This window comes from Dendroctonus ponderosae, unplaced genomic scaffold (assembly GCF_020466585.1).
Source record: "Dendroctonus ponderosae isolate FM_Combo_2020 unplaced genomic scaffold, Dpon_F_20191213v2 Dpon_F_20191213_4, whole genome shotgun sequence".
NCBI lineage: Eukaryota > Metazoa > Arthropoda > Insecta > Coleoptera > Curculionidae > Dendroctonus > Dendroctonus ponderosae.
In genome coordinates, this window is record NW_026018611.1 from 5,488,426 (window position 1) to 5,502,545 (window position 14,120).

At 35.6% G+C, this 14,120-nt stretch overlaps 4 protein-coding genes across 5 annotated transcripts in view; 3 read left to right on the forward strand and 1 right to left on the reverse strand.

Moving 5' to 3' along the window:
* Positions 1–240: 240 nt before the first annotated feature.
* On the reverse strand, positions 241–7,093 carry LOC109544065 (syndetin). The gene is made up of 16 exons (XM_019914086.2): positions 6,888–7,093; positions 6,524–6,712; positions 6,154–6,465; positions 5,914–6,102; positions 5,636–5,854; positions 5,450–5,582; positions 5,241–5,394; positions 4,999–5,188; positions 4,811–4,943; positions 4,572–4,749; positions 4,299–4,512; positions 3,930–4,238; positions 1,450–1,608; positions 1,272–1,393; positions 1,024–1,213; positions 241–970 (listed from the first exon to the last, which is right to left on the reverse strand). Exons 1-16 carry the CDS (start codon positions 6,942–6,944, stop codon positions 851–853), a joined length of 2,868 nt encoding a protein of 955 aa, XP_019769645.2. The 5' UTR covers positions 6,945–7,093; the 3' UTR covers positions 241–850.
* On the forward strand, positions 2,598–3,955 carry LOC109544067 (tRNA (adenine(58)-N(1))-methyltransferase non-catalytic subunit TRM6). Its single transcript, XM_019914088.2, has one exon. It carries the CDS (start codon positions 2,680–2,682, stop codon positions 3,895–3,897), a length of 1,218 nt encoding a protein of 405 aa, XP_019769647.2. The 5' UTR covers positions 2,598–2,679; the 3' UTR covers positions 3,898–3,955.
* An 83-nt stretch (positions 7,094–7,176) lies between the features above and the next one.
* Positions 7,177–9,607, forward strand: LOC109544066 (2-(3-amino-3-carboxypropyl)histidine synthase subunit 2). The gene is made up of 6 exons (XM_019914087.2): positions 7,177–7,466; positions 7,573–7,685; positions 7,734–7,960; positions 8,023–8,157; positions 8,564–8,832; positions 8,885–9,607. The coding sequence occupies exons 1-6, from the start codon at positions 7,317–7,319 to the stop codon at positions 9,326–9,328; spliced, it is 1,338 nt and encodes a 445-aa protein (XP_019769646.1). The 5' UTR covers positions 7,177–7,316; the 3' UTR covers positions 9,329–9,607.
* A 321-nt stretch (positions 9,608–9,928) lies between these two features.
* The window catches only part of LOC109543998 (inner nuclear membrane protein Man1), a 12,329-nt gene continuing 8,137 nt past the window's right edge, over positions 9,929–14,120 (forward strand). For both annotated transcript variants that reach the window (XM_019913967.2, XM_019913964.2), the window contains exons 1-7: positions 9,929–10,257; positions 12,114–12,277; positions 12,341–12,476; positions 12,536–12,777; positions 12,840–13,027; positions 13,093–13,300; positions 13,367–13,536. In XM_019913967.2, the coding sequence (XP_019769526.1) occupies positions 12,114–12,277; positions 12,341–12,476; positions 12,536–12,777; positions 12,840–13,027; positions 13,093–13,300; positions 13,367–13,536 (1,108 nt within the window). In that variant the 5' untranslated portion in view covers positions 9,929–10,257. The remainder of the gene's footprint in view (positions 10,258–12,113; positions 12,278–12,340; positions 12,477–12,535; positions 12,778–12,839; positions 13,028–13,092; positions 13,301–13,366; positions 13,537–14,120) is intronic.

The following is a 14,120-nucleotide window of genomic DNA, read 5'->3' on the forward strand; positions in this document are numbered from 1 at the left end:
CTGCTTTATTATGTAACATAGGGGTGTTTTGCTGCAAACACACCTTCAATTATTAGTGTTCTTCTGCTGTAAATTACACTCTAAATTGGACGCTTTATGAACTCTAAGTAGGAACTGCTCAGATTTGCAACATGGTAGGTTAAAAACATTACAATATTCCGATTGCTATTTTAATGCTGTTTTTTGCCTTCTTTTGCACAGCATTTTTACACATTTCCTAGCCCAACATTTAGACAAAAAAACAATCTATGTTACATTTATTTGAAACAACAGTAATCTAGTATACGAAGAAATGTGAAATAATGTACAAAGGGTATGAGTTACGTCGACAAAACCTATTTAAGCAAAATAATTTAAAAATATTTAATGTTAAAATATCAACAACCGCTAAGTTGTATCAAACACAAACTTAAGAATATACATTGCACTTAGTCAAATAAGTGTGATTAACTACGTTAATGATTTAAAGTGAAAGTGGCCTTTATTTATACTCAAATCCTTATATGATAATTTATCCACGTACTTTGCTTTAAGTTTTAAGACATCCTAATTCCAAATGGTTTGTTAAAGAGTACATATTTGAAATAAATTGAACAACTGTTAAAGTTTTGCTTTTCAAATACCCATCAACCAACAGTTTCTCATCAAATAAGTGCATTTGTTGGCCTATTTTATAAGTAGTAAAGTATCTTGAGACATTCATTCGTCTAAATTGTATCTTTAAAATTCGCCGGTACAAAAAATTAATCTAATGTAGTACAGAATATCACACAATCTTTGAGATTACATTAAAAATTTAAAAAGCTCTAACTCACTGAATTAAGTTGCTGTTAAAAATGCTATTTTTGGGCTACCTACTCAGAGGACTTCTCTCGCTCTCCTCTATCACTTGAAGCAACCTCTGACGAGATTTTTTATTATTCTGGCAAGCACAACTGACTAGGCCGAATAAATGTTTAGATGAATATTCCTAAAAAGCACAATTTTCAATTCCGCAAGCTCTCCGAAATGGTTCTATCTCACCTTGTGTTCTCTGATCCATTTTTCAAGTTCAATTTCGGGCAGATAAAATGCTTTAACGTAATTCTCCACATATTCCTTATGCGGCACAGGTCGCAGTGATGAGATTTTTTCGAATTTTGATAAAAACTGTGTAAAGTCCAGCTGCATCAAAGCTCGACCGCCATTTGAACACTTTTTGGCATCAGAAAATCTGAAATTAATTAACCAATCAAGAGCTTTTAATCAATCAAACAATTAAATCTTCTCACCCTTGTACCAAAGTGTGAGTAACAATGTGGGCTATGTTTTCCCATAGGAGTTTGTACACTTCTAGAGAAATCGATACTTTATGAGCGACATCTTCAAGTCGCAGCCTAAATATCTGCACCTCCTAAAACATCCGAGAATGAAAAGGGGTTTGGCGAAATCGTACGGGCGGAAACTTACTCGTAAAATCATATCGATGTATGCATTATGTTGCGACATTACTTCCTTAACTTCCCAATTGATTTTCGACATAGAAATTAAAATCTGCCTCAAATCGAATGCTTGCGCAACCACTGCCATATAAACAGGTCTTCTTAAATCCGAGCAACTGGAAATACTCTGCAAAACAAGCGTTTGTCTCAAACTTATAGATAGATAGAGATATTTATTGGTAATTATACATAAAGTGTTTATAATGCAAACTCATATTCTCTTTCCTTCCTCTGAAGTTCTGAAAACTGGACCACCCTGTACAGGTTGTTCTATAATAGACTGGCAAATTTGCGTTTTTGAAATACAGGATGGTAAAATTAGACATTGTATTCGATTCTTCCGTTCAGGACAGTTTTCAAGCAGAATCAAAACATCTAGAATAATGAGCTTATTTTAAGCTAAGAAGTGATTCTAGATTTAAACGATTTTCTAAAAAACTCTCCTGCAGCTCCAAACTATTACTATAAGAGAAATTTCGAATATTTCCGAGTGTATCAAGCCCAGGCGGTCCAACTAACAAAATGGCCATCTTATAGATGACAGATACGTTTACAAACGACAAATCTTATAAGATAGTGGTGTTTCTTGTTATCTTATAGAAAAGTAGTGAATTTCAATGAGTGAAAGTGCTCGAAAACTTTCGTTCACAATAAATTTCAGATCAGTAGAAACGATCAGTAGAAAACCACCAAAGATTTTACTAGATCCAGAAGAAAAAATGTGCGAACAAAACGTAAAAATTGACTTTACATATAATGTTAATGAATAAATAGCTTTTAATTAACTGAACATTTCCGAAAATGCTGTAAATTAATTTATTCTTAATTGCGCTCCAACACCGTGAAAGTGCGTTGACGATCTTTTATCCATAGAAATGCCTTTTCTAACTACAAAAAATATAAATACTCATTCTGAGGCTCTTTGCAAACCAAAGCCCGACTTAATTGTTTAAAATTGCCACGCCCTATTACTACATCAGCAACTAAGACAACTGAAAAATTGCCAAATATTTCAAATCAACCAAAAACTTTCACATTTAAACCGTAAACCGCAAATTATTTATCAATATAAAAAAACACTCGTAGCTGATTACAGCCCTGTCTAAATCATCTGTCAAACCATTCAAACATTCTAACCCTATTTTAAAAACAAAACACGCTGTTTAGTCAATAAACAATAGCGATTTTGCTGTTAAAAATGCACGAAAATGAGCAATTAATCCAAGTGGGCGATCAGGTGATTGTGCAAAGACAGGGCTACACCAAGTTGCACAAGCTTAAGAAAAATGGGTCTTTAATTATTGGGAAATTTACCGTTCAAATGGATAATGTGATCGGGCACAGATACTTGGACACTTTTCAAATGAAAAACAGTTCCAATAACAAGAAACTATTTATTTTGGAAAAAGTTGAGGACAGTAGCTGCAGCGTAGGAGCTTTAAATATTGAAACAAGCGGCCAAGACAATAGGAATATTGTGATTGATGGGGATTCGCAGATGCTAACTAAAGATGATATTGACAAGCTGCAGGACTCTGAGTTGAACTCAAATGCGATTATCGGCGAGCTGGTAAGCAATTCTAAAACCTTCAATATGAAAACTGGCTATTCGCAGGAGAAATATATCAAGAAAAAGGAGAAAAAGTACTTTGAATACATACAGATTCGAAGGCCTACGGTTCGGCTTTTGGCCAACATGTTTTACAGACAAGATCCTTCTAAAACTCTGGGGATTAGAATAGACGATTTGTCTCAGATTTTAGCTTATGCCAACATACATTCAGATGGCAATCACCTTCTCTACGATAGTGGCACTTCAGGACTTATGGTTGCTGCTATAATGAACTCTATTGGGGCAAACACGGAAGCCAGTTTAATCCATATGCATCCAGGCAACGAGTGCCAGAAAAATGCCTTTGTAGCGATGCAGTTTCCGGAAGAACAACGGAATAGATGCATCAATGTGAATTTGTATTCAGTTTTAAGAGATTTTTACCAAACCAAAGAGTCGGAAGACCCTAATATGGAAGAAACTCCTTCAAAGAAGCAAAAAATGAACGAAGATTCTGCGGAAGCCCCTAAACCACCACAGTGGAAAATTGACAATCAAAGAGCCTGCAAAATATTGCGAACCAAATGTGATACTCTAATAGTTACTTCTAAAGAACACCCAGTTAATATAGTGAAAGAACTGCTGTGGTTTCTCAAAGGAGCACGCCAACTAGTAGTATTCAATGCAATGCGCGAACCTCTAGAGGATCTGTTCGTTTACTTGAAGAGCCGGTTAGATATTGTAGGCATTAAACTAAGCAATAACTTTCTAAGGAACTATCAGGTTTTACCCGAAAGGACCCATCCAGAAGTGAACATGAACAGTGGAGGTTACATTTTATCAGCAGTAAAATTGAATAGCTAGACATGTGTAAAAATAAACGAAAATGCACTTACTTGTGTAAAGAACTGTTGCAGCATAATCCTGTTTGTTTGAGGCACCAAATACTCCAAATATTCCTGCAAAAACTCGTACTGTTTTGAGAGGAAAATCAGACTTTCAACAGCGACTATTCTTTCCGATAAACCATGTAGGTTCTCTGGTGTTTTCAGATCCACCATTAGCGATATGCAAGGTTTATGAACCCGCCCTTCCGGAAAAGATAATTCGGTCCCTTGCGAAGACGGTTCAAAAATGAGATTATCACTAATTTTCCTGAGCGTCGTTGAGAGCGTTTCAGTGTAAAGATTACTGCTTGAAACCGTCTGAAAGAACATTATATTTTAACAAATTTTGTTAACATCTTTTGATTGTTTAGTACTCACCAAATCATAGGCAAAAAATAGATGAACACAATATAAATAGAAGTCAAATAGCTCGTTCATGCAGCTAATAACCTGATAGGAAATCGGTTTGAGTAGCCTAGACATTTGCAGGTATTTGCCCATTTGTCTTAACACCGATAAAGTGGTGTTGGTCAAAATTGGGGCATTTTTGTGGTGCGAATGTTTGCCTTCGGGTATATTTGCTGCATTAGCTCTAAAACATCCACACACATTCCCATATAAATTCCATTTAAGTATTCTCGACTTGCTTACTCTATGTTGTCCTCATCCACAAAATCCTTTTTGAGCTCTTCTGATTCTTCCTCACTATCATCTGAGAAATACCCTGATCCCTCATTATCAACAGCCAAAATATCCTCATCGATTACCGTGTCATCTAAGCCTGTATCAAAGGGGGTGCCATGGTCTGCATACCTGATGAAGTAGTTGCCTGCAATTTTTTTAGTTGACAATTTAGTAACAATCAGTGTGTAATTGTTATGAATTTTCACCGGTAATACTGCTTCCATCTTGAGAATGGCATGAAGAACAATCAGCAGAATTTGTTGAGTACACTGGCATTGTGGGGCTGATCTGACTGGGGTTTTTGTAATTTTTCAACGCAGATCTTACCGATCTGAACTCCTAAAGTAGCTACACTTGAGAAATATTCATAGTGCGTGTGTAAAATATACTCCACCTGCAGCTGCACCACATTGAAAGTGGGTTTAACAGGACAAATCTCCCACATTTCATTCTCCATAAATATTTTCAATTCATCCAGCCGTTGAGCATGGTAATTCTTAAAATAGCAAATACTCTGCTTTCGTATTGATTCGCTCAAGTCCTCAGATTTACTTGAGCAAAACTCTTCTCCTACTTGAATTAATCTAAAAGTCAATGAGTTGATTGCGTTTCAGGTAGTAAAGCTACGAAACTCACCTATGAACCACACGCAAAACTTGCACAAACTGGTCGAATTTGTATGCTGCTAAATCAGCATTTAACAGCAAACTGGACACTTTTCTTTGCACATCGTCCCATATTTTCACAACATTGTGATCCAGTTTCTGCTTGCTCATATTTAGCTCCACACCTAAAGAGATATTCTGGTTTTGCCTCAATTAATTCACAGGGGACGGAATAGCTACCCAAACAATTCTGACTTGTGCCTTCTTCTTGGTTGTTGTACCATCTGATTAACTGATGATAACTTAGAACTATTTTGAAAAGAACCTTACACAGTTGCACTAGACATGAAATAAAATAGTCTTGAGGCACAGCCTGCAAAGTTTTTTTTTTATAGTAATAAGAAGCTAAAAATATGCCACGCTTACTTGGCAGAGCGTTTTATAGGGATTCTTTCCAGTGTTGTCGCCAGAGTCCAAAACATCCCCAGAAGAAACATACGAATTAACAATGTTAAAAGACGAGTTGTAAATTGCAGTTATATAATGCACATGTATATTGTCAATCATTGCTACATGAGACTTCTCAAGTAAGTCGTAGGCTGCTTGCAGCTTGAAGTATCTTTCGCCATCAAAATGGTAACACATCTAAGGACAATGAAAGTACTGTTAACTAAATGTGAGACTTACAAATGCTCGAACATTACTTGAGCTAAAATTCGATCAAATTGCGTGTCTGTGTTCTCCAAAGTCTCTTGTAACTTATAAGTCAGGGCTGCCACGCAACTGAAATGCCGGTATTTTATGGCAATTTTCTGACATCTTTTTAGTTCCGTTATAGCTCCAGCATAATCCTCGTCATGGAGTAATTCTTGGCATCTTTTGTCAAAGCTATGCTGGAACGTACAATTTTACTTACCGTTTCATTCCATGACATGCATTCTTACCAAATTCTTAATCATATTTAAATTTCCCAGCAGCCTTTGAGCGAGTTTCCTCTTTCTGTAGTTTGCCAAAATTCCTAAACTGGATGAAAACTGCTTCCCACAAATAGCCAGCTGCTTTCTGCTCTCCTTGCATTGATCTAAAGTGGCTTTAACTTCTTGCAGAATGTCTTGAATGGTTTTAAATTCATTATTGCAAGCACTTTGATGCTCCAAGATAAGCTGAAGCACTTTTTTAGATACGACTGAATGTTGCTGTTTCAAATTCTTGAAGTCCCTTTGAATCTGGTCGCATTCCAGCGTCTCTGGCAGCTTCTACAAATGAATATTCACTTACCAACTTTTCTAAAAATTGTGCGTGGCTCACACTTACAGCTAGCTCAAATCTACATATGTCGAAATCTGGATTCATGGAAAAATAAGCTGCTTCGATGCTTTCTAAAATATCTTGATCTGCCGGTCTATCGCTATCTTGAGCAGTTTTACTGTTGATAGACAACGTGGGCATTTGAGGGAAATGATAGTTTGAATCATCGAATCCCATTGAAGGGATTTTGGGAGGCTGTAAAAAAAAACTTGTTGGATGATTGCCTCTTGTAAAATACTGTCTTGGAAGGAAACGCTTCTTTTTTATTGAAATTTTTTTTTTTTAATATTTACAAATGTGGAAAATAAGTAAGTGAGAAGTCTTATTAAATTAACTGTGAATTTCAATATCTGCAACATATAGAACTAACCTGTTTATGGATGAACCCCATAATTTTCTGTTTAAACTCGTCCATTTTATTTGCCATGGCTTCAAAGCGAATTGAGGGGAATTAATTATTAAAGCATGCTACCGAATAGAGTTTTATCAATTTATTTACAAATGTTTTTATTACCAATTTAATATCAATAAATAGGCTTTAAAATGACGTCCATCAATGAACGTTTGACAATCATATGGTACGTGTTTTTCCCTGGTGGGTGCAGCAAACGACTATGTTTTTCTTTTGATTTTCATGAGCGGGAGTGAGCAAATTCATGAGCTAGTTTTCATAGAGCTTGGCCATAACCAAGGAATATCGAAGTTATTAATTGAAAACCTAACCACGTTTTCTAGTCACGTAGGATCTTAGTAAATTTGTAAACAATAACGCAACAATCCAAACATTTTAACTAAAAACATGCCTCAGTTTTCAACACACGAGTTGGTGAGTCTGGAAAAAGATGTGGAATCTAAAAAGCCATTAGTTGTCACAAATCCTAAGGTAATTGATGGGTTATATGAAGTGCAAAAGTGTGCGGAATGGATCACGAAAAACTCCTTCCAAAAGGTATGTTTAGAAGAATAGCCTTATAATTCCCACTACTAGTGTCTTTCCAGCATTGTATTGAGTATATTTCAAGTTAGTTTAGTTATAAAGCCCTTTTGCTTTTCAGGTTTGCTTGCAATTTCCTGACCATCTTCTGCCAGATTCCACGGATGTGGCTTTAAAGCTGCAAGGAATTTTGGCTCAGTCTGTATACGTTTTAGGTGATACATCGTACGAAAGGTACCTGTTTGTAAGTTTTAGATTGCTTGATATTTACATTTATATCAGTTGTTGCATAGATTATGTTGCTGCTGCACACGTGGATGCTGATGCGATCATTCACTTTGGCCCCACATGTTTTTCCAAAACATCAGGCGATGTTCCCTATTTAAACATCTACGAGAAACATCCCTTGCAAGTCGAGCATTTGGAGGCGGAGATATCTCAGATTGTTAACAGTGTAGAAGGCAAAGATCTAGTCATTGTTCTTGATGATGCATATATTCATTATTTTGGTACGACTGTTCCATTTGAGTGAATTTGTTTTTGAGAATTAATAGTTTGACTTTTTTTGTAGATGCACTTAGGCAAAGGGTTAAGAATGCAGCTGTTCATAAAATAGTTGAAGACACTTTGGATGTAGCCAACAAGAATGTGGTATTTATTAGTGAGAATCAAAGGAAATTAATGAATATTGGTTTAGGCTTCAAACGTAAGTATATATATGTGGACAGAGAATGGTTTATTGGAAAGAAGCTGCTATAGATTTTTGACAGTTGGTTCAGAGGATTTGATCTTGATTGAAGTATCTGATTAATTATTAGGAGGTTTTCAATTAGTGCTTTTAGGTCTGTTCTTAATTAGATTTTATCAGAACTTTTTTTAACTTGTAAACCTGTAGAAATGAGTGTCGAACTTTTTTTGAACAAGCGTCTCTAGAACTATGTTTTTCTAATTAGGTTTTATAGGAAATTTCGAACATTTGCAAAGTTCGAAGGAAGAATCAATTTTTTGCTGTGTTGTAATTTTTAAATGTAATCGAATGCTTTTGAATCAAGTTGTGATAACCATCTTTGATTGGGCAGAATATATTAATTTAAAAGTGGTCATTTTTACAGCGAAAACTTTGTACTTGTACGATCCATCTAAACCGCCTTCGGAGCTAACTCTGTTCCAAGAAGATCAGAAAATCCTGAAAAGAAGATATTTTTTGATGGAAAAAATCAGAGACGCTCGCACAATAGGCATAGTGATAGGAACTCTTGGCGTTAAGAATTACCTGAAGATCATTGAAAGAGTGAAAAACCTTGCGATTGCTTATGGCAAAAAGTATTATCTCATAAGCGTTGGTAAACCCACAGTGGCCAAGCTGGCAAATTTGGGCGAGGTAGACAATAGTTTTAATTTGAAAGGGTTTGCAATAAATGGCGTATTTTCAGATTGATATTTATGTGATGATTACTTGTGCCATGAATGAGATATACGACAGTCGAGACTTTTACAAGCCGATAGTTACACCGTATGATGTGGAAGTGGCTCTGAATAGCAATGCAAGGATACACTTTACCTACGACTATAACAGTTACTTGAACAACCTGGACGAGAAACTTGGTTTGGCAAAGAACGAGAATGAAACTGATGTGAGCCTTTTGACTGGCAAGTTGAGGTCAAATGCTCCCGCTAATGAGAATATTGAGGAAAGTTCGAGCGATTCTCAAGTTGCTGTGAAGGGCAACGGATCGTTATCGGTCTACTTTGGAGCTGGATATCTTAGCGACCGATTTTGGAAAGGATTGGAGCAGAATTTGGGAGCAACAGATGTGAAACTGGCAGAGAAGGGCCGAAATGGAATAGCACAAGGATATGACAATGAGACACATTAGATAATAGGTATTTATTGTATACACAGTTTTTATGTTTGGTAATATTGTAGATTGAATTTCGTAAGAAGTTCTATTAAATATGTTTTGTTTAATTGCCGAATGAATTGTCTGGAAACAATTCAGGGCTTTTTATATTTTTTTAGTAAAATATCGGAAAGTTGTAAGTAGTTTTAGTCTAATTTACGCTTGAAATCAACAGTACTATTCTGGCTGTCTGTATGGATTTTATTTAAATTAACTGTGAATATAAATCTAATAAATTCCTCATCGTTAAAAATATGTTTTTGTAGTAGTTTCATTTAAATTGATAAATCGTCATAGCATGTGACCTTGATAATGAAAATCGGGAGATGACGCCATAAAGTGATTCATTAGGTGCAATATTTTGCAAGAAATTTTTTAATATAACTTTAAATCTGGGCGTATTTATGCACTACTCCACATTCTTCAGTAAACTTCCGTTTTGTCTGCTAAATTAATAAATTGTTTGAAATCTGGCTGTTAATCCCTATCAAAGTATATCAGGGTTTTCATTGGTCGCTCACAGGCTTATCCGTTGGAACTGACCAATTGCGTTCGATCAGCTAAAAAAGTCAGTTCAAACGCGGCTGCGTAAGCCGCCATCTTGAGCAAGCCGTCATTATTATTTATGGTAGAACATTGCATGTCAAAGCTTGGCGTGTGTTGTTAAAAAAAAATTGAATTATAAGTGAATTTTTACGGTAAATTGACGTGAGTTTCCCAAATAAACCGACTAGTAAAAGGCGATCGATTTCGGTTTTGTGTAGTCGCCAGAAGCAGTTGAATATTTTTACCCCAAGGTCGTGGTTTGCCGCCTGTTTTTCTACATAGTCTATGTGAATTTAACATCAGTTGCCCTACGCTTTAAAAATCAGTTCTTTATAACCGGGTGCATTGAGCTGATCAAGGTAAGGAAGCCGCAATAATTATCTAATAAACTTTGTCTATGAGCAGTATGCGTATTGAGGTTAGGTGGTCGGTTTTAATAAATTAATATTGTCTAGGATAAGTAAGAGTCTTAAGAGCTGCATAATCTGATTTCTCAAAGCGTCCCCTACTAGATCTTTAACTAGTCAGTTTCCGCTGGATTGAAACAAACTCAGTTAAAAGTATGACTTCGAAGTATCAGTCCACATGCACTCAAAGTCCTTGGCCTCCAAAAAATTGTTAAGATTTTCGAGCAATAAGCACCGTTTGGCTCGGTGATGTATTCACTACTGTTGAGCTTTAATGGTAATTTTAAAACAGGCTCAACTGCCAAGAGGGCACAAAAAGCTGGTCTAATTTTCTTCAGTTAGATTGATTAAAAACTGGTTGTTTCTTCAAATATTACAGGCATTCAAAGTTCATTAGCGATATCCAAACAACAATACTATCAGAAACCAGACGCTAATGGTTTCATGGGGAACTCTTGTACAGTGTGTTTATCCATTCTTCTCAGAGATAGTATTAAGTATTGCTTTTATGAGTGCGTTAAATGTTTTCTAATCTGCTATTGAAAATGTATAGTTTCTCGTTCTTTAACAACGTCCCCACTTCATGGAGTTTTGGAACTTATTTGCCTCAAACACTACATTTTGCGCCCCACATATAAGTTTTCAGAATACAACAATTTTAATTATTGGAAAGTACATTTTCATTGTCTAATAAGCTCCAGCTAACGGCCCCTATCCAACTCGAATATATTTTCATGTACTTAGTACTTATGATTTACATACTAGGTATAACAAAAGTACAAAAAAACCAAATTCAATTTAAGGTGTAGACAGTTTTGTGTTTTTATTGGGCTTATAGAATTTTAATCGCCTCGGACATTAACCAAATAAGAGGACAAACTCAGTTATTAATACATAGTGAACTAACAATTCTTTCAACGCACCGATTGACATTTTTGTTTTTTTATTGGACTTATTGGATTAATGAAACAAGTTTGTTGTAATGAAGGGTGTATGTAATATATTACATACAAGTTTTTTGTAATGCGAAACAAACCCTTTTTTGATAATGAATTGTGTATGTAATATATTACATATACACTTCATTATAAAAAACTTGTTTGATGATTTATAAACTGAGTTTTATCCAGTGTGTAAAACTTAAATAATATTAGTAAATGAGGTCTGTGGGTTTATCGGTCAATAGACGGCAACAAGTGAAACACTTTCATTCTCAAGGGCCAAACTTTTCGACTATATTTAGCCATCTGCAGGGCTCTAAAATGGAAAACAGAGGAGTTTCAGCTCTGAATCTAGTGAAGTTGAATCAATTGACCACAGAGTCGTCAATGAGACACAAACGTTTAGTCATACATTAAAATTAAAATAAACCTAACGGTAGGGTAAAATACAGCATGACAAACATGATGTCTTCATATAGTAACTGATTCATCTGTTTTTAATTGAGTTTGTTATGTTTGTGAGCAGAAACTTTTTTTCCCTGAATATTTCCTATTGGGGAGAAGAGGAAGGACAGGTTCTTGTTTTCTGTTTGTTTTTGTTGTTTGTTATGCTCTATTTTACCCTACCGTTAGGTTAATTTTAATTTATCACTAAATGTTTGTGTCTCATTAATGAATCTGTGATCAATTGATTCAACTTCACTAGATTTAGATCTCAAGTTTCCATTTCTTCAAACCAATTTATATTATGTTTGTTTTACTAATACTTTCCACTTAAGTTAAATTTTCTTGAACGACAACTAAACCGAAAAAAATCCTAGCAGCGGTAATCGTTTGCTTTTATCTCAATATTTCCCTCTTTTTCAGATGGTCGATGTAGATAAACTATCAGACGGGGAGCTCCGCACCAAATTAATAGAATTTGGTTTCCCTGTGATGCCCATCACAGGAACTACCAGAAAAGTAATGGTCAGGAAATTGAAGCTCCTTCTGGAGAATCAGAACAAAGTTGGTTCTAGTGATGGGAGAAGGTAGCTTTGGTTTTCATAGTATGTGAGTTGACTTAATTGAATCTGTTGAAAATGTTGTTTCAGGTCCCTAGGCAGATATTCCAGTGAAGAGGACAGTGATGCTGATGTTAAAACTACAAAAAATCAAAAGAACCGCAGAGCTACGATGGCAGCTCCAGTATCTAGTACTGGCATGGTCACTAGAAAATCCGTAGTAGAGGCAAGTATGTTTCTGCTTTTTTACTGCAGTTTATAGTACGAATATATTTTTTATTATAGCCCGTGTTGCGCAGTCCTAAGAAACAAATTCGCACTACCACTTCCACTACAACAAGATCATCCAGAATTATGCAAGCTGTAAAAGACGACTTTGATACAGGGTCGGATTCTGAATCTGATATTCTCGCCTCAAGTAAATCAAAACCTGATTCAGGCTCTAATAATGACGATTCCTATGGTGATGTTGGATTAAATAGCAGAAGCTCGGCCTTGAAGTCGCCACTCTCAACATCATCTTCAAGGTAGAAAAGCAGAAGAAAAGTAGGCAATTTCTATATTATTCAAATGTGAAATTGTCTTTCAGATATACTTCACCGAAGAGCGATGATTTTGGTTATTCCAGCACCAGAGATTCGAACTTCTATGCCCCTCCATCTCCAAGTAGATACACATCAACTTTTAGTGAAATTGGCGGGACTGGTTCTGGATCTGCTACTTATGGCACTGACAAGCTAAATCAAGTTCGAGCGAGACTCAGCCTGGGAAATCCAGGTATTCAATATTTGAATTTCCATATTTCGATTGATTGATGACCCTTTATGGTATTTCGATTTTAGCTCATGAAAAGCCTTCGTCTTACAATCCGATCCCGGCCAGTTCCAATGTAACATTAACTGAACACGATACACCGTTTTTAAGTAACTTCACCAGGCGATTGTCGGCTTTAAGTGCCGCAAAAAAAGCGGAGCACGATAAGAATGATTTGGTTAAGGAGCACGACAGTAATGGATTCACTCCTTACACTAGAAGACCTTATGTATCAAAGTAAGTAGTTTGGATTAACTAACTATGAATTTCCAACATTTCTAACTGCTTTTGCGTTATTTGCAGAACCACTCGGGGGCGTGAATCTATATACGATTTAAAAGCAAGAAGAGATGGCTCCGATAGAAAAAGTAATTTTGTGTCATATGCTGTGCTTGCAGTGGTTGCCTTGTTTTTTATCGTTCTTGCTGTCGTTTACCTTGGGATGGCATCTGATACTTCTGTTGTCTCTTCTGGTAAGGCTCCCAATGAATACGTTAAACCATAAGTTGAACTAATACGAAATTTGCTTTTATTTTTTTTTACTCCCGTCAACCGGTATTTCGGATAGTTTACATTTAGTTTATTGCCAAACATTTTAATGCTCAAAGGTTTTTATTTTAACTTTCATACAAATTTCCTGAACTTATGGCTTTATTTTATGAAGTAAATTCGGCTAAAACGAGCAATTTAAAAATTCTTTGAGAGATACTTTTACTATTGGAGTTATGGAAAAAAATGCCTGCTTGAATTTCTTGTGGTGAAAATCGTTTTAAAATTGTTTGCACTCAAAATTTTAAGATATCAAACAAATTAGGTGTAAGAGAAATATTTTGTCAAAAGTGTGTTTTTACAGTTGTACGTTTTTAATAGACAATAAATATTTTGCTGTATTAATCATTGTTTTCTTTTAAAAAATTATTTCGTTTGCCTGCCTCAGTCATCCTATCTTTCCTCAAACTTTTTTGCACCAAAATATTTATTGCCTATTAAATGGTGATTGGACGTGTTTGGTGGTTGTTTTTGCGCTGGGATGGTTCTTACTTTCTCGCATGAATGA

Coding starts and splice junctions, on each gene's coding strand:
- LOC109544067 (XM_019914088.2), top strand. CDS start 2,680: ATGCACGAAAATGAGCAATTAATCCAAGTGGGCGATCAGGTGATTGTG.
- LOC109544065 (XM_019914086.2), bottom strand. CDS start 6,944: ATGGCAAATAAAATGGACGAGTTTAAACAGAAAATTATGGGGTTCATC. Junction 5,583..5,635: donor CCTATAAAACGCTCTGCCAA/GTAAGCGTGGCA, acceptor AAAACTTTGCAG/GCTGTGCCTCAAGACTATTT. Junction 1,394..1,449: donor ACATCGATATGATTTTACGA/GTAAGTTTCCGC, acceptor CGGATGTTTTAG/GAGGTGCAGATATTTAGGCT.
- LOC109544066 (XM_019914087.2), top strand. CDS start 7,317: ATGCCTCAGTTTTCAACACACGAGTTGGTGAGTCTGGAAAAAGATGTG. Junction 7,467..7,572: donor CGAAAAACTCCTTCCAAAAG/GTATGTTTAGAA, acceptor TTTGCTTTTCAG/GTTTGCTTGCAATTTCCTGA. Junction 8,158..8,563: donor TATTGGTTTAGGCTTCAAAC/GTAAGTATATAT, acceptor TCATTTTTACAG/CGAAAACTTTGTACTTGTAC.